This window comes from Orbicella faveolata, unplaced genomic scaffold (assembly GCF_042242905.1).
Source record: "Orbicella faveolata isolate gen_17 unplaced genomic scaffold, um_ofav_v1 contig_3, whole genome shotgun sequence".
Taxonomy (NCBI): domain Eukaryota; kingdom Metazoa; phylum Cnidaria; class Anthozoa; order Scleractinia; family Merulinidae; genus Orbicella; species Orbicella faveolata.
The window spans coordinates 2,546,174-2,569,481 of record NW_028301558.1 but is presented as its reverse complement, the minus strand read 5'-3'; the positions used below and the strand labels follow the sequence as shown (position 1 = coordinate 2,569,481).

General features: G+C 40.5%; 2 protein-coding genes and 1 pseudogene across 3 annotated transcripts in view; all 3 read left to right on the top strand.

Annotated features, from left to right (window-relative positions):
- Positions 1-991: 991 nt before the first annotated feature.
- On the top strand, positions 992-4,420 carry LOC149106057 (melanocortin receptor 5-like; annotated as a pseudogene).
- Positions 4,421-9,117: 4,697 nt separating this feature from the next.
- LOC110049457 (adhesion G protein-coupled receptor L3-like) overlaps positions 9,118-23,308 on the top strand; it is a 43,996-nt gene continuing 29,805 nt past the window's right edge. Inside the window, exons 1-3 of one of the 2 annotated variants that reach the window (XM_089297524.1) lie at positions 9,118-9,306; positions 9,401-9,449; positions 11,709-11,755. In XM_089297524.1, the coding sequence (XP_089153650.1) occupies positions 9,169-9,306; positions 9,401-9,449; positions 11,709-11,755 (234 nt within the window). In that variant the 5' untranslated portion in view covers positions 9,118-9,168. The remainder of the gene's footprint in view (positions 9,307-9,400; positions 9,450-11,708; positions 11,756-23,308) is intronic. The other variant, XM_089297525.1, reaches the window with a different exon arrangement.
- Positions 18,816-20,964, top strand: LOC149106056 (uncharacterized). Its single transcript, XM_089298432.1, has one exon. The coding sequence runs from the start codon at positions 18,927-18,929 to the stop codon at positions 20,214-20,216; it is 1,290 nt and encodes a 429-aa protein (XP_089154558.1). The 5' UTR covers positions 18,816-18,926; the 3' UTR covers positions 20,217-20,964.

Below are 23,308 nucleotides of genomic sequence, written 5' to 3'. Positions count from 1 at the left end.
ATTTTACAGATACTGAGGGGAACATTGGGGTTTGCGATATTGCGAGGTTTGCCAATTTTTTATCAGTATTTCGGCAATTAAAATCTTAAATCGTGGTATTATGGTATTATGGTATTCTTCAAACGCGTGGGATGAGCTTTTCTCGTCTTATTCAAGGATAATCAGTATAAAAACTAACCTTCCCATTTTCCCGCCATTTAAGGCTTCTTGTCCGGCGTTTCGGAAGGAGCTGAAAAAGCCCGGTTCCGTCTCATGAGTAAATATCTAAAGTGATCTTGTAAATCGTTCCTGACCACTTAATCTACAATTTGACTGTTTAAACAACTGTTTTAGTAGTGTCATTGTCTTCCTGTCCCCGCCGATCGTTTTACCGCCATTGCGGTATTTGCCGAGTTTTGTTCTGTCTCTTTTCTTTTTGTTTGTTTGTTTGTTTGTTTTTTTTTTGGCGGTATTTACCGAATATTTTGGCGAAACTACACGGTGTTCGGCTCTCCCAATGTCCTCCTCTATGTTGGATTATATCGTAATTCAAGCGAGAAAAGATCTCCGTGAAAAGGGCTATCATTTCTTACAGGGCATTTGCATTTTTTATGCGTGACTAGAGTTTAGCCCTCATATTGTTTGGAGGGCGTAAAGTAACAATTACTCTTCAAAACGAAAGAGCTTTCAGTGAGCTATCAAACTGAGATAATTATCCTAAAATACAAATTGTCTGATTCTGTTTTTGAATGTTTTAAATAAAGAAATCGCTATTTACTAGAATTTACGGAATATTTCTGCCACGGACGTCTGAACCAAAACTTCAGTTTTAAATGTATATTTTGTTCCCTCAAATTAAGAAGCTTATTTCAAACAAATTATCAAAAGTACATAACAAAATTAAAACTGACAGTCAGTCTTTGGCGAAAAATCTATTGATCAGGTTTGCAGCTGGCATGCTAAAATAAATGCTTTTCCAAATTAATAATTCATGGTTCATATGTTTTACGAATTAAAACAAAGCGTTCAGTATAGGTTGTTTGTTGGGAAGCCAGTAGAGGTTGAAGAGATTTTGTAATAGACACATTCCCCACCAGATTGCCGATAACCCACAAACCTACAGCGATACCGAAGAGTCATGAATGCGACATCAAACATTACGGAGGGTGAAAAACAGAAAACAGTTGAAGAACTGATATGCTTAGCGGGTTTGAACACTGGAATACACGGCCATTCAGGCTAGTTGACATTTATCTCAGTTTTAAACGGTTTTCTTTCTATTACGGCTTTAATTGGAAACGTTCTTATCCTGATTGCTCTTCGCAAGCAATGTTCACTTCGTCCGTCATCAAAACTCTTGCTTCGCAGCCTTGCAACAACTAATCTTTGTGTTGGTCTTTTTTCAGAGCCTCTGTTTGTTACTTTGTTAGTGACTATTGTCAATGAACACTGGAAAATTTGTGATCACGTACTGGTCGGAGTGTCTGTGACAAGCTTTATTTTGTGTGCAGTGTCTCTGTTGACACTGACTGCTATAAGCGTGGACAGACTTCTCGCCCTGCTGTTGGGACTGAAATACAAACACATTGTCACTCTGAAGCGCACCTATATGATCATTGCTACCTTTTGGCTTGTGTCCACTGCTCTTCAGGCGATGTCCCTTTGGAATCCTCTTATAAGCTTGTGGGGCATGATTATGAATTATGCAGTCTGTCTAATAACCTCGATCTTCTCGTACACAACGATTTTCCTTTTTCTCCGTCGTCATCAAAGGCAAGTAAAAACCCAAGCTCAGGAATCGAACCAAACAAATCAACTGAACATAGCACGATACAGAAAGGTACTGTCCGCTGCATTATGGCTCCAGGTCGCATTAGTCGCTTGTTATCTACCCGAAGGTTTAGTGATGGCTTTGGTGAGTACCAGTAGTGAACTATCTGCAGCTGTTTTTCTCGGCTGGGGTTACACAACGACCCTAGTCTTCTTAAACTCGTCATTAAATCCGATTCTTTATTGTTGGAAGATAGAAGAAGTGAGACGAGCAGTGAAGACTACAATCAGACAAGTACTTTGCTGTTTATTCTGAGTTAGCTCTTGTCAGAGTTAGACGCGGAGAAATTTGAAAAAGGAGCTGTATTTCTATGGTTAAGCCTACTGTCCTTATTAATCCGGAGAAATTGTCCACCGAAAACGGAGTTTTTTGAAAACGCCCTTCAAACCAGAGGAATTTAAAAACGCTGGCTTTGCGTTTTAATGTGAGGGGAACACATTTTGAAAACGGAGCTTTTCGAAAACTTTCAAGTGTGCACATAGACGTTTCTGTCGCCGTTGATTTTTGCGCGCGTTTTCAAATTTCTCCGGCGTAGCGTGGAAGGCAAATATTTGTTGCGTCAGTTTCACAGTGAAAAAGCCTTTTTCTCTAATTTCTCCGGCGTAGTATGGCCGGGCCTTATATCCACCCTACGATGAAAAAAAGAAAGTCAAGAAAATAAACAGTGGGAAGATTTCCCCGAAAGCTAAAATCTTCTTGTCCGACAATATAAATAGATGCAGCTAATATGACCAGCCTTGACTTTTTAAATTTGCTATGTATTTAGTGATTTAAATTCTAAATGCCGACTCAAACCCACAGGGTAGAAAACCCAAGAAAAAAGCTTGAATAGACAATGTTTTAATGGATTTTCCTTCAAAAGTTAGTCTAGACAGCAATTTTTCAAAGACGGTGTTTTTCAAATCTAGAGTCAACATTCGAGATGTTTCTTCATCGGTCAAGGGCACTCAACAATGGTTTTCTTTCAAAAACTTTAAAACGCTGTTTTGGGCTATCGGGATTGCTTTCAATGCTCTGAAGACTAATTTTGGGCTGTACTATAAAATGTTTATCTGTTTGGTCATTCTGCAGGGCATACTTGGGTCTTCTCAAATTTATTAGGACCTCAGTTGTCTTTAGTTTTCCGAAAACCTTGCCTCTTATGTTACACTTTTTGCCTTTCCGAAAATCATAGCTGACCTTTTTTCGGTACCCAAAATGACGTCCTTATCAATCCGAGGCATAAATTTTCCAGTCGATAGATTTTTCTTTTAATTTTTTACTGCAGTCAAATAATGAGTTACTTGTGTCAGAAATGCGTACGCGCCAACGAGCAATACGTACCGCTAGCCATGATAACTATGAGAAAATCAACTCATGGGTTTCCTTTTCTTTCCTATATGAGTATGAGGCTCCGCTTGGCGGCCCGTGATTGCTTGAATAGATATCCGCAACTAAAGTAAAATATGTGAGTAAAAATATGTGAGACGTGTTGCGTAAATGGACGCCACAGGAAGAACATTTTAAATATCAAAAAAGCCTTTCACACTTTTGTTTGTCCGTCCGTTTCTCTTCTTATTTGACCCAAATAAATAATTGCTTTAAGGACGGTGTTTTTGTCAGTGCACACACGTTCTACGAGTTGCGCAAGTCATGGTTTAAGCGCCACGCCCGCGCTGGGGTTGACATTGACGCAATCAACTACGCTACCAACTACACAACTAAAATGAAGGCGAAATTTTTCTGCTGTGACCAAATAAACCTGTACTTAAACCAGGAACACCAGAATAGCAGTATATCGCTAACCACTAACTGTTAACGTCTTCTAGCTGAAAACCTAGCTGTTATCTGCCAAAAATTATACTGAAATCCAACTGTAAACATGTACCTGCAGATGGCGTAGTGCGCACGCAAAACAAGTGCGAGATATACAAATGTGTTACTTACTAGGGAGGTCCCAGGGAAAAATGTAATGGGCACCGTGGGAGTTTTCAAAAAAGATCAATAACTTTAAAAAAACGTGTGGTTACCCCAACATTTTATGTTATCAAATAGAAGTGGCAAGACTATTCAACACGAGATTAGTTTCTGGTTGTGAGCAAAAGATATTTAGACTGTATTTTAGCTGAACCAGAGGAAGGCTGTCAGAGACGCTAAAAGCGCTGCTGCAACGATTTTGTTATTAAAAACATACCAAAAATGGTTTTTATGTTACCGCTTACCATGCAGTTTTAAGATCTTTTTAAGTGTGTTTGTTTTTCCGTACGTAAAGGCAAATTCTAAGGAAATCTATGAAGAAATATCCTTTCCTTTTTTTTTTCAGAAAAATGCTGATGTCAGCATTTTTGTTGAGATACAAGGCTAATTATCTCAAGAAAAAATGCGCGGCTACCCCTATTTTTCTTTGTGGATTCCAATAGCCCTTGCAAAGATCTCCATTTTCCTCATGGTCCTAACCTGGTGCAAAGACCTTTGTATTAAGTAGACACCGTCCTTAAATCCCTAAGGATGGCTGTTCAGTCTCATTAGCTATTAAGGTTATTTCGGGCAGCCATGTACTCTTTTTATTTTAACTTATTTTTGTTCATTTCATTTCTAGCTGAGTACAATTAAAGTTGTTGTTGTTGTTTTTGTTGTTCCTAGAATGTTTTGGTCAAATTTCAAGAAAATCCGTCAACGTCATAACGTTGCTATGATAACTCAGATCTTTATAAAACGTACCTCATTTGAAACTTAATGATGACGTTTCTTCCAATGAGCGCGCAGATAGTTGACGGGTAATGACAACGTTCCATCCAGTAATGGCCGAACGTAGGTAACGAAGGTAGTCAGGCCTGTGATATAGTGACGTAGTTCGAAAGTTGAACGGAGTCATGGGCAATGATGATGTATACAGGACACTTGATCTCGTGAAGTATATATGAAATAATTCATATTTGAACTGCGGTAGTAGATGAAAGTGAAGTATGATCATCGCAGTAAATTTTCCAATTTAAGCAACTGGAAAGAAGAAGCCTGAAAAAAATCAGGGCTTCAACGGGATTCGAACCCGTGACCTCCGCGATACCGGTGCGATGCTCTACCAACTGAGCTATGAAGCCACACATTGGGAGCGAGGTCAATTAATTGAGTTCATATCTCCCCGTCAGTGAAATGATGTGAAGTATATATGAAATAATTCATGCGAATTTTTTTCCCTGATTTTTTTCAGGCTTCTTCTTTCCAGTTGCTTAAATTGGAAAATTTACTGCGATGATCATACTTCACTTTCATCTACTACCGCAGTTCAAATATGAATTATTTCATATATACTTCACATCATTTCACTGACGGGGAGATATGAACTCAATTAATTGACCTCGCTCCCAATGTGTGGCTTCATAGCTCAGTTGGTAGAGCATCGCACCGGTATCGCGGAGGTCACGGGTTCGAATCCCGTTGAAGTCCTGATTTTTTTTTTTTTTTTTTCAGGCTTCTTCTTTCCAGTTGCTTAAACTGGAAAATTTACTGCGATGATCATACTTCACTTTCATCTACTACCGCAGTTCAAATATGAATTATTTCATATATACTTCACATCATTTCACTGACGGGGAGATATGAACTCAATTAATTGACCTCGCTCCCAATGTGTGGCTTCATAGCTCAGTTGGTAGAGCATCGAACCGGTATCGCGGAGGTCACGGGTTCGAATCCCGTTGAAGTCCTGATTTTTTTTTTTTTTTTTTCAGGCTTCTTCTTTCCAGTTGCTTAAACTGGAAAATTTACTGCGATGATCATACTTCACTTTCATCTACTACCGCAGTTCAAATATGAATTATTTCATATATACTTCACATCATTTCACTGACGGGGAGATATGAACTCAATTAATTGACCTCGCTCCCAATGTGTGGCTTCATAGCTCAGTTGGTAGAGCATCGAACCGGTATCGCGGAGGTCACGGGTTCGAATCCCGTTGAAGCCCTGATTTTTTTTTTTTTTTTTTTCAGGCTTCTTCTTTCCAGTTGCTTAAATTGGAAAATTTACTGCGATGATCATACTTCACTTTCATCTACTACCGCAGTTCAAATATGAATTATTTCATATTTGAACTGCGGTAGTAGATGAAAGTGAGGTATGATCATCGCAGTAAATTTTCCAATTTAAGCAACTGGAAAGAAGAAGCCTGAAAAAAATCAGGGAAAAAAATTCGCATGAATTATTTCATATATACTTCACACCATTTCACTGACGGGGAGATATGAACTCAATTAATTGACCTTGCTCCCAATGTGTGGCTTCATAGCTCAGTTGGTAGAGCATCGCACCGGTATCGCGGAGGTCACGGGTTCGAATCCCGTTGAAGCCCTGATTTTTTTCAGGCTTCTTCTTTCCAGTTGCTTAAATTGGAAAATTTACTGCGATGATCATACTTCACTTTCATACACTTGATCTCATTGGTTAATGTCCACGTATCGCTGTTGAGGCATTTGCCAAACCTTGCGACCAACGAGAGCATATGGGTTCCCGAGGTAAGTAACTTTTGATGTTTTAAGTTCTTTTTTGCATCATAATTGCTGGTGTTATCTTGAAAAATAACTGATAGAACGAAATCCGTGAAAAATTCGACATGGTTTTAGACTGATCAGTTCCACACTACGATTTGTCAGACGCGGATCACTTCCATTGACTGGAAGACTGTCTAGACTCAAGCTTTGGTGAGACTTGAAGACGCAAGCTTTGGTGGTCTAGGCTAAATTCAAACATTCACCACTTCCAACGACCGAAAGACTCAGTAAACTAACAAGCTTTGGCAGTCCATCGTTGGTTGACAACCGAGCAAAGAAATCGATTTATACCGCTTAACAGTCACGTACCTAAAAGAATAAATTGAGTCATGGCGTTGCTGAGAAAAGCTTCAAAGAATCGAAGCGGAAGTATGAGAAGGAGCTAGAAATTACGTTTTTTATCGTTTCAAGAATTTCTCGCATGTTGCAAACATTCGAATCGTTTCATCGTTTCATCGTTAAGTTGGAGTGCATTCTATAATTGCTCCTGAGGTAAATTGTGGTATCTCATAATTTCAGATAGCAAGGCCAAGGGAGTAGACTGTTTGAAGTATCAAAGAGTGATCTTCTTGAAATGAGAAAGACGTTGTTTTCGCCTCCTAAAGGAGAAAATTTAAAACATTAGCGGTAAGCTTAAGCTTATTACTGCGAATTTCATGAATCAGTTCTGTCTTTCATTGTTTTCTGGAGGTTTTAAGATATTTGTATCTTCAACTGATTTTTTTTGTCGAGACGATCTACAAGGAATATATTTTGTGAGCTTTTGTATCCAATGCTCTCTCGAAATTAATCTTTTTAGGTTTTTAATAGAGGGGGTAGTTGCAGTGTCAACTATTCCTAGCCGATTTGGTAACAAAAGAAAAAGGATAAAGTAACTTCACCCTTGGCTACCTCACAATCTGATACGCGTCGCGTGTAGGATCAGCTTAAGGCGTGCTCTTAAGTCAAACATAATAGCGCAAACTCTAGACCATGATGCGCTGCTACCCCAAAGCGTAACGTGACTGAAATAATCGATTAAGTTTAAAAAAAATTGTCATGACCATGTCCATTAAGGTGTCTGGATACCGCTGATAACAATCATTTTCAATCAGCTTTTCGCCAGTCTTCCCTTATTCGGATCGATATTAAAATTACACCAGTAATTAATATTTGAAATGGGTTGACGTTTGCTGTGATGAATAGGCAATCGATATTTTCCATTAATTTTAGACAAAAAAATCGGTCACGAATTTTGTACGAAACGGAGGTAAGTAAAATATAGACCAATACAAAGAATGAAACACTTCTCAGTGTATATCATTTCAAGTAAATCGCAGGAATATTTCAAATTATACTTTCTGCATAGATAAATCTATGCAAAACAGACAGAGAGAACAGATAACAGTCCTCATTTGGGCGGTGTTTGAATCTGTAATCATTTCTTCAGATGACGAAAATGCACAGGTGACGAATAGCTGCCACCCATAACACGTTGCACGTCTGTACGTGTAGCTGTATATAAATAACTCAGTGGCTTATGGACTGCTCGTCAGAAAGCCAAAGGACATGCTGGAGGAAGTTACATTAACATTGGAGAAGTCAAACTCCCAATTCAATATCCCAATGGTTTTATTTGTAACAAATGAGTACTGTATTGTTAATTAACCAAAAACTCAGCATCTACCTTTCTTTGTTAATTGCGTGCAATTATTGATAGCCGTTGACGTAGTTAGTTGTAAACTGACTTGAAATATGCTTTTTATCATTTCTGTATTAACTTATTGTGATAGCTGGCTGTCTTATCCAAACTTTAAATGTCTTCCGTAGTCAGCCGAAACGGCGCCTCGTTCAGCAGCTGCCTCCCGCAGCCGAAACGTTCTCTTCCCAGCTCTAAATTTGCTTAATTTTACTACATTTAATCGTATTTATAGTAATCTAAATGATAATTTTTTAGAGAGAATTGTCAAAATAGGTCTGAAACTTTAGTTAGCTATAGCTGTTCTTATATTTCCAAGAATAGAAATAGCCAGAAAGTTTATTAGTGTAGGCGTTTAACTCCGGCTAGGGACAGTCTCTAAATCTGATGCTCAAACTGTCAGGTTGTCTCTAGCATTTCATTCGGGATGCCCAGCCGTTACCATTTTACGAGGCACCAAATTACATTTATGACACGCAAAAGTATTTCTTGCATCTCTCTTCACATTGTCATGACTTAAAGGGATGGTTTCGCTGCTCGGCGCCTACCTTAGCCTGGGATTTGACTGATTCCACTGTTTATGAAACAATCAAAATTAAGCTGATAATTTTTGCGAGAAATGTTTCTTTAAAATTTCGTGGTCAGTCGCGAAAAAGCTGCGATAGAGATGATATTCCTCATGAGAAATTCCTTTTGTATGTACCGACTTCAAGCACCACTCAACAATATTGTTTATGAACCAATCGGATGCGAGCAGGTAACTCTTGCGTGAATCTAGAATAAATCCTTCTGCCCGAATAAGAAATTCAATGTTCAATTCTAAATTCGAGGCTGGTATTTAAATCCGTCTGCTTTCCTTAATTATAGCCTACATATGGTTCAGTCAAAAAGACAAAACGTTAGTTTATTATTCTCCTTTAATTCCGCGTCAATTTATGATTGCATGTTTGCCGTCTGACTGTTGGCAGGGCCTAAAAAACAAGTAATTATCCCTACCAATGAGCAGAAAATCGCCGAAACGTCTAATCGCTTTGTGTCAAAAGTTATACCGACCAAAACTTTTACTTTTCAAGAGAAAATAACGTTCTTAAACGTTGTTAATTAAGGCGGAGTATACGGAAGTGTAGTCATAATATGTTCATGATTAATTCATGATCTTCTTGTTGTCGCTTGGCTATATTTGGGTTCTAAATTTATTAACAAATCAGTTGCAGCCGGAGATCTCCCTGATGTTTCAGAAAATGATGGAGTCTATGTTTCTATTGCTCGTTATTTTTCCTCTAACATGGGTAAGTATAACTTTCGTCTCCAGTGTATGATCTTAAATCTGTCCTTCAAAACGCCGCCGGACACAAAACAGAAAAACAAAATGCTCTCTTACAGATCTCAAGTTTCCCCCTGCGTGATAGCAAACGTGGAGAGGTTTATACAGGTAGGCCGCTGTTTATTTCTTTTACTCATCATCTTTTGCCTTGAACGTATCTTGATGTATTTATTATTTAGAACATATATACCATAGGTAGCGAGACGAAACTGGTATTTTAATAAAGATTCAACAAAACTCTACACTTGATTTTAAATAAACGATTTGTATTTTCATTTGTAATTCATTAAAATCATAAGGTGATATTGGTTCAGCTTAGAGGTCGTACAAAACAAACTAAACCTTTCGATTTCTAGCTTACAAAATGTTGAAGGAAATTTAGAACAGTGAATTTTTATCCATTTTCGCTTTTAAGACGTCGAAGCATAGAGCCTACACAAGAAATAAATTGCGCGGTGTATGAACATTTTCAGGCGGTTTATTACTTACAGTTTTTAAATATTTACCTAGCGGTTTTTCTCTGTTGAAAACTCAAAGCTCGGCGACTTGACTGGCAAGTTTTACGGCTTCTTATACAATGCGGTTCTGCACGTTTAACAACCAGGTCTGGGAAAAAATAATAAGATTTTCCTAGGGTATAAACAAAGCAAGTAACATCAGTGTATGGTGAACTGATAATAGTCGTGATATCAGTCCTGCCGGCTTTCGTCATCCCTAGTCAATCTATTATGTAGACGCATTGACAAACATGAGCAAAACAATGATAGAGTTTTACAGATAACGAAATGAATCCCTCGGAATCAATAATAAGAAATGGTGCTAAAACCAAGTCAAGAATACAAGTACCAGCAATTTCTTTGTTTAAGGGATACAACGTTTTTCAAATCTCCGCTTAGTATTGGAGACAAGGTTCTCTAATAACACAAGTCAACTAATGTCACGGTGTCTTGGTGGTTCAGTTTTATTCAAGTAGTTTAAGACCAGCACTTCCAGACGAAGAAAACAACAAATGGTTCTGTCTTCATTCTTTAATTACAACTCCTCTACACTCACGTTAGCAATCATCTGTCAGTAACAGGAAAAAGTCCAAATGTCAATCACCATGACCTCTTTCTCCTGCGCAATTAATATAGTGTTTGGAGAATAGCGCAGATGTTTGCAGGTGCTCCATTTGCTGTAGCCGTAATAAGTTTTTGCTGTATTATTGGACTTCGACTGTGCATCAAAAATCAATTACGCGGATCGAATAAAATGTGTCCCCTGCCCTCAAAAAGTGCAGCTGAGACAAGATAAAGACCAAGAAAACCACAACAGTTTTCGATCCCTAGTGATGGGTTTCAAATAGATATTCATGTCTATGCAGTAATTTGTTAACAAAAACACTGCGTGTGTTCTAATCAGTTTCTTGTCAGTTTCCGTTGTCTGTTAGTTACGTGACTGAATGGAACCGAGAGAACGATGCCATTGCTTCAGTTGCGTGACATGTAGCGGGCGCATCTTAGTGTACAGTGTAAGTTCTTTCGGCGAAACTTAACAAAGCGTATCCACGCACCTCTATGGGGGTGAAGAAATATGCCTCCAGCTTGATTTACCCCACCACCTGCAGGATGAAACCTTGTAAGTTTACGCTAAGCTTTGCTGAGGAAATTTGGCCTTAATTTGAAATCACTCAGCGTTAAACTCACTTCTGAAATACGATTTTCTGTTTATTTTTCAACAAATTCAGCTCAATAGTTATCTGTTTAGTCAGTGGTGTTAGCAGACGTCAAAATTGTTCTTAACACTTCGGAGACCGCCTAAATTTCATCTCACGTGACCAGAGTCACGTGGACAAGACAGTATGGAGACCTTGCAGCATCTAAGAATTCTTCGCATTCCTAATGTAAAATTCCACATGATCTGTACTTCTTTAGCCTAAACGGGTCTAAGCCTGCATGCCCGCTTGGGATGAAGGCCCAGATTAACCAGTAATAACGCTTTCCCTGTCATTTTGAAAGCAATAGACCAGCTCCCAGTTGTCTTGATAGCTCAGTTGGTACTGAGAGCACTGCACCGGTATCGTAGAGGTCGTGGGTTCGAATCCCGTTCAAGCCGGAATTTCTTCCAGGCTTTAATTTCACAGCTGCTCTAGTTGGTATGTAACTGTGATAATCATTCAAGTTTCAACATCTCTTTTCGCAGTTCATACATATTCACTTACATTATAAGCTTAAAGAAAGCAGTAGGCAAGAAAATTAGAATTGATTAGGACCAAATGCTCCGCCCCAAAATTTGTATCCGTGGAAATTACTAAGAATTATCATTTGGATGGGGCAGTAAGGAACAAAAACACTTTGATAAACACAAGGTAAATTTTTCTACTTTCAGGAATTGAACGTTTAAGTCAAAAGAGTGAAAGAAAGCGCTCAGTTGAGGTAAGTGATTATTTAACTGGACTAAAGTAGAAATTCTTCTCTAATTTCAGGGAGCCTTACATCTTAAGTAAAAAGCTTTCAAGATATTACAGCAGAGATAAAAACAAATTAGTTTTTTCCGCTTTTAAGGAAACCCCAATCCTCTCTCGGAGAAACAGATGACGACTGGTACATTTACCCATAGTTCTTAGCGCAAGAAACATTTAACAACGTTCATGAAAACGTACAGAAAAGTTCTAACAACTTCAAACGTAGTATACAATATGTCGTTAGCATAGGTACAAATGTTGCAAAAATATCGCTTTCCTATTCTATGGGCAGTGTAAGGTTTGCATGGTATTGCCGGTCCATGTGCCGTCATCATTTTCCAAAATTGAAAATTACCAATTCTTCTGAAGATTTAGTTTCAGCGAATGTAAGAACCACTAAGAAATTGACGTTTTACAACGTTTAAGCTCGACAGAGGTTTTCATTTCAAGTTTGTAACAGAGCGCATTTGAATTTCTAAGTTTATGCGTTGCGTGGCATTAAACTGGCGGCCCGAGAAGGCTCTTTCAGTTCTTGCACTAGAATAAGTATTAATTTCAATCTGTCGATGCTCAGTCTACGGTAAATTTTCGTTTCAATGGTAAAACTTGATGAGGTGTGTTTCTGCTACTTTACGACCACCCTGTTGGTGCCCCTCCGAGCTGGGCACGAACATGGGTCTCCAGAAAATTCTCTATAAATTTGGTTAAAAAACTTTTCCAAATAACGCCCAAATGAAAAACCGCAAGAACCTAAATCTTGGCGAGGGTTTTTATATACCAGTCACCTATCATAGCCCAGATTCTTGACCGTATTTATTGAATGAATACAATTTTTGTTGGGGCTTCAGCCTCCACTATGCTACCGTCTGCGGAATTTATTTCTCTAAATGTCGCGTATCGCGAGGTCTTCTGGGAGGAATTGATTAGGCTTATATGACTTGATCGTTCGATACGGCGGCCATTGCTGTTTACATGTAATATTTCAGATATTTTTCGACAGTTTACCGTCGCGAGTCAAGGTAAGTTATTTTCCATTTCTAAATTGCTTTTCCTTGTTTTAGTTATATGTTATCTTTCTTCCTGCACTGCCCTCGAGAACTGTGTTCTCTTTGTTATTTCAGTTAGATCTTCGACGGTGAGAAAATTTCTTCGGCGATACAAGATTTGTTTTTTATAACAGGAAAACCGCTGGCACTAAAAACAATTAATAACCTATATACTCGTCAGGGGTTCTTACATAAACTAGTTCGCCTCTTTCACATAGTGAAAACACGATCGATCCGCTATAAGTACTTATCGATGGACACGCTGAGACCAGTGAAATCTCTTCAAAGCCATCTGAATGACCGCTCCACGGATGTTTCCATCGATTCCAGATTTGGCTCTGGTCTTCCTATAGGATTCCACGTGCGAATTAGGACTATTTAAACGCTACGGTTTCCTAGCGCGCCAATCTTTTCAACGTTTTCTATAGCTTCAAGCAGGAGCCATAATCGGGGACGGAGACCGTACGTCTAGGGATCCGCGCGCACCTATGATATGGGACAAATTTTCTATTTTTAGAACAAACTGCGCCATCCTGACGTCATGTATCCGCGCGGATCCACGCACATGTCGGGAGCTCTCGCGTGGATGTTGTCACGTTGTCTGATCAAATGGTGAGAGTGGCAAGATTCTCTTGCAGATTTTTCACAGCGATGGCAGGGAATAAGGCAAGGAATAAGATCCAGGGCTCTAACATGTAGTTTTATGCTCTGAGCTAATGGAAAAGGTGAGTTTTTCAGGGTCGAAAGCAAGACTTCAATTTCGCGCTGTGAATGAATAATATCTGCTCGCGCGAGTTGTACGCGTAAGCTTTTGCGTTTGTCACGGTTCTGTAAAGAAAAGTTATGTAAGAAAACTCTTTACTCTGGTATCGAATTAATTTGTGAGTTTCCCAAACAATGCTTAATCATAACCAAACCCTGTTTTTGATAGTTTCTTATTGTTTCTGTTTGTTTGGCGAGTTTGCAAAAGTTTTTGAAAGGAAAGTCTCATTTGCATAGTGCAGCGCGTGCACTTTCAAATCCGAGTCGGTGTTTTCAATTGTCAACAAAGCTTGACAAAGATTTCTTTCGTTGTTTTTTGTGCCGAGATGCAGCAACAATTTTCACCAACGCCAAAAGGCTACTAACATCATGTGTGTTTCTACAACATAGTGAAATTTTACACCGCGAAAATAAAATAGACAAGGAGTTTTGATAATTCAACCAACAAAATCGAAATCGTTATGTGAGTTGATTAAGAAAGCGTCATCGTAATTTTGCTGATTATTTCTGCTGTATTCACCTATTTTCAGCTAAGCTTTTAATATGTTCTCAAACATTTATCAACCTTAAATATGTTTAAAAACTAGAGATATTATATGAGTTCGATGTACCTTTTCACACGAAAGTGGGGAAGTCCAGTTTGTCATGTTTTACTGACTGTACAAAACACGCATCGGCGGGCGCTCTCATTCATCGACAACAGGCAATTCATTGGATTTTTACACAAACAAAACTAAGCAGCATCTACAGACATAAACTTAATTGTCACTTACTGGGCCTTGAAAAAACAGCGTTGCTTACAATTCAGCGAAACTCAAACTTGCAATTATCATTATTATTTTTTTGCTTTTCGTTCGTGATAGACTCTAGGGCGAAATCCTCGCAAGCGTGTGGCAAGAGGAGGGAAACTTTGAAGTCCTAAAACGCTGCTGTATCCAAATATATCTAACTAGTTTTTTTGCTGGGGTTTGGAAAAGCTGTTAATCTTCAACATATGTGAAACTTGGAGTGGAGTAAGGTGGAGCTCTGGTAAAAGAAGCAGCGGAACACAACTTGGTCACAGTGATCTAAAGCGGCACATAACTAAATCCGACACTGGCTTACTTCACTCAAACTGGAGCAGCTTACGACGAAAATACTGACATCCCAGTAAAATTCCAACAGACATGAACGCATTAAGTTGTGGGCCAAAAGCATCAAACATCTGGGGAATTTCGGACGCCATTTTCCCACGCTACATCCGCAAAAATCCTCGCAGCATGTCCGCACGTGTGCCTCACGGGATGGCGCAATTTGTTCTAAAAATAGAACAATTGTCCCATATCATGGGGACAACCCCAATACTAGAAATGGCGCGCGCTTACGATCTCCGTCCCCGATTATGGTTCCTGCTTCAAGTTAATATTGTTGCGGAATCTATACTCTACCTAGCTTCACCATCATCGCTACAGTCAGGAAACAATTGTTAGTCTTTATATTCTGTCCTGTATTTTTCTTATCGCTCGGCTCTTCTTCACATGTATTTTTATTTATTTTTCTAGTCGAACCTCGCTCGATCTTTCAATACTCAAGGGGCTCCTCGAGTCTCTTCAACAGAGCGTGAGTTCGAAATCTCTAGGCGTAGCGTCAACAAGAACTGTAAGCTACACTTCCCTCAAGAACAGAAGATTGCCATCACAAATAAAGCAAATAAATAAAGAAATGAAATAATATAAGATTTTAACCGACGGAATGTACTAGCACAAGCTCAGTGTGCTTTCATTTTGGTATTCACTGAGAAGAAACCAAATTCAGCATATATTTCAGATGATATTTCAGATGTTTCTTCAAAAACAATAATTCATTGCAGGCTTAAAATCATAGGAATATACTCTCCTCCCATCGCTTCGGTGGGTTTGGCACTTAGGTGGAAGCCACCTTTCTGAGCGATTGTAAACAGTCACGGTAAGTCTACCACCTGTACGTTTAAGTGCCAACCTGCAACCTGTAACCTGCAACCTGCGCCCTGCAAAATTTTCCTGCCGCATCAATTGAACAATACCGGTCGAGGAAGCGAAGGATGCCTTATTACATGTTCAACGGGGATGGATTCTTACCATGTCTTAGCTAAATGTGTTTTACTTGACAACATTGAAACAAATTCTGGACATGTACAGAAATGATGGGCTACATTTTGTCTACATTCCGTTGCTTGTAAGGGGAAGTGAATGATGTGGAGAACAATCCAGGCCCTGCAGTATATAATAACACTAATCCAACAACCATTCTGTCTGCTGGCCAAAAGTCAAGGAACTGACAAAAGCACACTTTGGTGAAAACGTCGGTAAGCAGTGTGTTGCAAATTATGTTCACTTGATTATGGTTAAAATTTACAATCAAATAGAAGACACTGTACTCAGAATGTGCTTATTGGATCGAGCCTATACAGTTCTACAAGATATAAATTCTGTACAAAAAGTGCGTATTTGCCGTTAACTGTTACAATGAGGTTAACTAATATTCCAGGAAGAGTTTCGGTTTTTGCGAGAATGTACATTAAATGCAACGTAATGCAATTTAATACATTGTTAATTATTTTTACTCTTGACATCAAACAATGCCCAATATATGTCTCCTAAAAATTCACTTGCAGAAGCATTTTCAAATAATTTTCTCGAACCACAAAGCTTTTGATCTTCCTGAGATTTTACTTAAATGATGTATAAGAGCAGCTGAAAACTAATATTCATACAAATTTTCGCTCCGAATGGGTTCTTGGTTTTGTGATACACTACGCTTGAATTTCTAAGCTTTTGCGTGAAGCGGCATTTACATGACGGCCTGGAGGGCTGTCGTGATGGTCAAAAAAGTGACTTATTTCGGGGAATTTGGCTATCTGAACAGTTCGTGTCTTAGAAAAAGTATTATTTTAATGTTTTAGAGTTCCTCGAGGGATAAATTCACGCTTTTGTAGCAAAACTCAGAGACAGATGTTTCTGTTGGTTTCCGGCCGCCATGTTGGTGCCCATATGGATGTGCACCAGCATGGCGTCTCCATACAAATCTCTATAAATTTAGGTAAAAAATTTCTCCGCATATCTCGCATAAGAAAAATTGCTGTGACCAGAATTTTGGCGAGAGTCTTTGGATATTTACCCTCTTTCATTTCCCAGATTCTGGACTTTATCTATTGACCGGTTTTGATTTTTATTTTGATCTATTTTGAATCACGTGACACTGAAAACCAGCAATAGTGTGTCAAACACCGAAGACCACATTCCATCACATTTCCAACACCTCAAATTTTGTCAAAAATTCTCAGCTGTGTGTTATATCTTTAAAACTCTTCTCCATAATTGCAAATGTGGTTAAACACGGTCTTTCATGCTTGAAGTATTACATCATTATTTCTACAATTGTTGTTTGTTACAGTTTTAAAGACGTCGAAGCACAGCTTTGACATATTTTTAATTTAACTTCGAGGATTTGCATAGGATACCCCTTTCATTTGGGAGATGCACTTTGGTCAGCGTTGAAGAGCTTAAAAACCGATTATATTTGCAATTGTCTTGCTCACAAACATGGACTGGTCCTTTCAAACTGAAAGGTGTACTGCACATGTCTTAATTTGTGGTTGTCGAACTGATAAGCAACACTGAGTTCAACACGACCAGGATTCTGATTACAGTGAATGAATGTGTGCACAAGAAATTCTCCTAAAAAAGCTGATAACAGTTGTATCGTGTTCTTCAAATAACATTTAATTAACTAACTTCCCCTGCGAATAGCATGATAAAAAATATTTTATTATCTTATTGTATTTTAAAACAGATCCAACCGATCAAAGTAGTATTAGGTTTGACAAAACAATTATAACACCTACAATGAGAGACATCTGTACCAGGTCATGTGAGCATAAGAACCTAGTAAACCAGAGTGAAACACACTGAGCAATGTGGAACACAGTTCCTTTAGACATAATTTTTATGTTTGTTGTGTAGCATTTGACTTTTCATCAAGTTTCAGCTGATAAACCTGTACTGTATACTTTTCATGTGAGTCGCTGGAATCCCTTAATTACACAACTCTTTATACAGCTGTATGTTATCAGCCACTTGAAAAATAATATTGAATCCAGAAACAAAAATGGACGCACTCTTCCATCCAGAAATTATTATGCAAACTACTCGTCAATCATCAACATGTACTTTTAACATCCCAAGGATCTTCATGTATCAAAAGAGGCATGCAAACTATATGAAGAATATGTTTTTTATAGTGTTTTTACTGCATTTACAGTAAAATTTTACCACATTTTGCTTCATATTAAAGCTAGCAATCAACAAAAGAACCTGCTTCGTGTATGCAAATTGATTATTGTTATTCCATGTGACATCATTTCTTTCCAGTCATGACAAAACCTGTTCAGAACTTCAGTGGAATCGACACCATTGACAAGGTGTCTATTTGGGACCAACTGTTGAATTCTCAGTTGCTGACGTTAGTAGGTAACTGGCTTAGATATTGCAGCAAACCCTCTTGACAGTACATGAGCAAGTTAATTTGATATCTGTAAACAGTCTTCAATAAAATAAATAACAACTCACCTATGTTGATACCAAATAATCAATATTACTTTATTTATTTAAATTTATACCTTTATCTTTCTAGTGATGGCCTATTCACTTGTATTACTTTAACTCCCGAATACTAACGTTTAAAACTCGCACTCCAACTGAATGGAATAAAAGTAAATATAAGCCCACACGAGTACGCACACACATAGAGACTACTGGTTCTGTGACAGATGTGTAAACAGAACTGATTTCAGCTCCTGAAACGACTCCTATCGTGAAAACCCACCCACCCACCCCCGATTTTAACGGTGGGAGTCGTTTCAGGAGCTGAAATCAGTTCTGTTTACACATGCTGTGCACAGAACCAGTAGTCTCTATGTGTGTGTGACACAACATGAAAAGAAGGGTCACGCGTATAATACAAAGTGTCACAGAAACCGAAGCATAGGAGCGCATTTTTTTTTTATCGACAACCAATTTTTCGACAACCATTTTTGGAGAAAGGACACATCTTTTGGTTGCAAAAAGTACAAGGTCTAGGATCTGCGGACAAATACCGTTTTGTAGATAGCTATTTTTACCTCGCAAGCTTGGTTGTCGAAAGTGCACCCAATACTAGGAGTGCATTTTTTTTCAACAACCAAATTTTCGACAGCCAATTTTCGACAAGGACACAGTTTTTGGTTGCAAAAAAAGTACAAGGTCTTGGATCTGCGAACAAATTTTCGGTTGTCGAAAGGACGCACAATTACACAATACATGCAAAAACAGAACAAACATGGTTTTGCAAGAAAAACTTCTGGATTTCGACAACCAAACAATAGTTCTCCAACCTTCCAATGTTGTTGCTCTATTTTTCCCAAGAGCCAAAGACGCAGCAGAAGCAGTCGAAGACGACGATGCAGCAGCAGACAAAAGCCCAGCAAATACAGCGACAAAACAAGCCTTCGAAAGCGAAGACGCAGCAAAACAAACCTTTGGAAACGCGGACACAGCAGCAGACGAAGACGCGGCAAAACAAAACTTTGGAAGCGCGGACACAGCGGCAGGCGAAGACACAGCAAAACAAGCTTTTGGAAGCGTACACACGGCAAATACAGCTACAAAACAAACATTCCGAAGCGCAGACACAACAGCAGACGAAGCCGCAGCAGCCACAGCAAATACAGCGACAAAACAAACCTTCCGAAGCATGGGCCTCCGGTGCGAAAAATCCGTCGCAACGCACCTTCTTCTGGAAAACGCGTACCAAAGCAACCTGTTGTCCGACATTTCCAAGGTAGACTATCTGGAAGGGAACCTCGGTAGCACAAATTTGCGCCCGCTGGAGGGTCTGCCGGCATTCGTAGACGACATATTTGTCTTTGTCTACGTTTCTCGAGAGGAGTGCGTCTTCCAGAGAGGAAAACTCCATTGCACAAGTGGGGAGAAGGGGGTCGCAAAACTAGTGGTGGCGAACATCGCGAACGCTTTGGAAAGAGCCCTGGGGAAAAGGGGCTACATGCAGACGTCCCTCGTGCACACGGTCGTGGTCGGAGAAGCTGCAACCAGCACAATCCGCGCAACAATTGCGAGAATCGAGAAAGACACACTCTACAAGGCGAAAGGAAAATGGAAAGAAATCCACCCGAAAAAAGAGATTGCCGGGTATTTCGTGGCGAAATGCGATGTTTCCGAAATCCCTCTGGAGGATATCCACAGCAGTCTGCGTGTTTTCGAAAAATGTCTGGAGGGCCATGGCTACGGAATCTACAGCATAGACTACACGCAGGATTTTTCAGGAGTTCTGGATCGCGAAGCGCTTGTGGCCCACCTTGATTTTCGAAAGGCGGAGGATTTCTGCACTGCAATCGCCAAAGAACAGCCGACGATTCTAGAAAACACAAAAACCGTCGGGAAGCACGTCTGCACCTGGATAGCCGCAACCGCAGAAGGGCGCACAGCACGCACAAAAATATACAACAAAGTCGTGTCGAATTTCGAGGCAGGAGAAATCCGCGAACTTGTGTGCGGCCATCTGGCAGACTACGCCGACTGCCCCAACCCGCACCTCCGCCAAACCTTCTAACACCCGGACGTGCAAGCCCGAGGGTGCACACGCATCGAAGTCTCTCTGTACGCGCCCCCACTGTACGAACTTTCGAGCAAGAAAGCCACAGAGTACATCGGGAAAGTCTTGGAGCAAGTTTCCACCGAAGACGAGGAGGACGGCGTATTCGTGGTCCAACCACCCAGCAAACAGTGGCAAAACCTTGCCAAAAACCTGGATCGGTGTCTGGTTCTCGCGGACAGACCGCAAGGAAATATCTTTGTTGGCTGGTATGCGCACACAGGAACAGGAAGAATTTCGAGGATCCACGTACGCCCCACATCAGCGAAAGTGCGAGACCAAGAAAAGTGGGAAAAAGCTGTCTTGTGGGCGGCGGGGGACTTTGGCTTTCGGAAATGTCCAATTTTTCGGGTAGACATCCTGTCCGCAGACGAAGAAGGGGTGGAGCTAGGCCCGCTCCGTTGCTACACGAAAGACGAAAACGCTCGCACAATACTCGCCGCGAGCAAAAAACCAAAACAGCTCCACCCAAACGAGGGCGACCCGTCGAAGCCTCTACCGCCAACAGACAAAGTTGTGTGGGAATGGTGGGACAAAAAATGCCACGCAATCGGCAACGATTCTTCGAAATACGAGCTCCAAGAAATACAAGAAATCGCAGAACAGCGCAAAATATCCGCACTTTCGACAAGAAACAGAGAAAAAGTTCTTGCAGAGATTTGGCACGCCCGCACAGCCGAGGAGTGGAGACGAGAGATTTGGCAAAGAGAAGAAAAACAGCGAAAAAAAGAGGAGGAAGCGGCAAAGGCTCGAGTAGCGGAAATTGCCAACCTGCGAAAGTACGCCGAGGCGAAGAAAAAAATCGAAGCAAAAAGCATGGAGATTCGTGCAAAAGTTGTTCGAACTCTGTCTGGGGGGGGGGGGGGGGGGGCAAAAAAAGTTTCGGAATTGCTAGCAGGCAGAAAATGGGATGTACTAGGCTTTCGAGGCAAAGACGGCAAATACCGAGTTGTATTGCGGCATGGGGAAGAAGAGGCAGTTGCTGTTTGGGCGCCAAAAGGTTCGCAAAAAATCCTTCTAGAATGTGTGGACAGCTTCCGTTCGGCCGAGGAAGACAACACTGGTCGGAAGCTTTTCTGACTAGTGGCTTTCTCCGGTGTCGAAAAATTTGGAGGGTTGGAGTTGGAAATCGAACCATCTAGAACTTTCAAAAACAGGGAAGGAAAAACCATCGTGTGGAACCCCATACAAGTGCTATCCGCGCCAGACAGCGGAAGACTTGCACTCTTGCAGGCTCTAGGATCAAAATGCGAGGAGTACGAAGCCCTTCGTGTGGAATTGGCCAAAAACTGTCTGCAGAAAATCCCCGCGCCGGGAAACAAAACGACGAAAAAAACAACAGACTTGCCGGAAGGGGAGTACATATGCAAACGTTTCGCTACTACAACCTTTCGAAACGCCTTGCGGACCATTCTGTTCTTGCTCCCGCTCGGAGAAGATGGGGAACCGGCAACAGACGAAGAAACTCCAACACACGGAGTCTTTCTGAAAAAAGAGATAGCGGCGATGGGCGGCATCGAAGCGCTAGAAAAAAGAAAAACCCCATTGCGTTGCTGGCTTGGCGAGGAGAAGACAACACCGAGCAAGAGAAAGTGCCGCAGGGTTGCGATAGCGTAGCCTTCTACACGGGAACAATAGTTCCACCTTCGAAGCAGAAAACAAAGTCTCCATCGCAAGCAACAACAAAGAGTTCTCCAAGATTCCAGTCCAACCATTTTTTCGCTGTCTCCGAGTCGATATGGCCTACAATGTTCACAGATTTGTTTTCCAACGAAGAGACATACTTGCAAAGAGCGGACCAATCCTTCCAACAAACCTTTTCTTCTTCCAGCTGCTGGTATTTTTTCTCGCATGCACGGAATTGTTCGAAGCGGAAACGTGGAAGCTGTCCTTCTTTTCGAACAAGTTCCATTGCGTATATACTTGTGTTGCTTCTCTCCAAACCCCGCGACACTTTCTATTCTACAACATTGCACGAACTTTTCTGGTGGAAGGTACTTTTTTTCGGGTGGCGTGTCGCTCTGTGCAGCCTTCCACTTTTCCAGTTTTTGAGATCCACATAGCCACAGAAGAAGGGCAACACCACCAAGCCCCAAAACAAGTCCAACCACTTCCACAACACCAAAAAACAGCAGACATTGTCGCATTGGCTGCACCAACAATTCTATCGGTTTTTTCGCGCACAGCGTTGCTATTTTTCTCTATGCTCTGCAGGATTCCATCTTTCGTTTCTTCCACACCCACTTCCAACCCACGCAAATCTGCACCGATGTCTTCCACATCTTCGAAATGGCTCTCTTGCAACCTCAACAAAAGATCCATATTTTTTTGCAAGTCGTGCACATTGTCCAAGATCTGGTACAAAAGCTCGCTAGTTTACTCTGTTTTTGTTTCCGCAGCTTGTTTCGGTTCTATTGCAGCGGCTTGTTTCGGAGCGATTGCAGCGGCCTCTTCCCAAATTCTGTATAGCTTTGTTGTGCCAATCTCGAAGCGCTCCCGGATCGATGCGGGCGACTCCTTTCCCCGCGCGGCAACGATTTCTCGAATTTCTTCGGCAGAAAGCTTTTTTGCAGGAGGCATGTTTGCAAATATAGCAAAATGTGCAGAATCCCAAAATGGAAACAACTAGTGTCTTGTTTGTGCAGAATTCCAAATGGAAACAACTGGTGTCTTGTTTGTGCAGCAATTCCCCTTCTAGTATACAAATGTTGTGCAATGCTAAGAAAATACTGTGCAAATACTGTGCAAATGCAAAGAAAAAAAATTGGGGGAATTGCTGCACAAACAAGACACCAGTTGTTTCCATTTGGAATTCTGCACAAACAAGACACTAGTTGTTTCCATTTGGGATTCTGCACATACTGCTATATTTGCAAACATGCCTCCTGCAAAAAAGCTTTCTGCCGAAGAAATTCGAGAAATCGTTGCCGCGCGGGGAAAGGAGTCGCCCGCATCGATCTGGGAGCGCTTCGGGATTGGCACAACAAAGCTATACAGAATTTGGGAAGAGGCCGCTGCAATCGCTCCGAAACAAGCCGCTGCAATAGAAC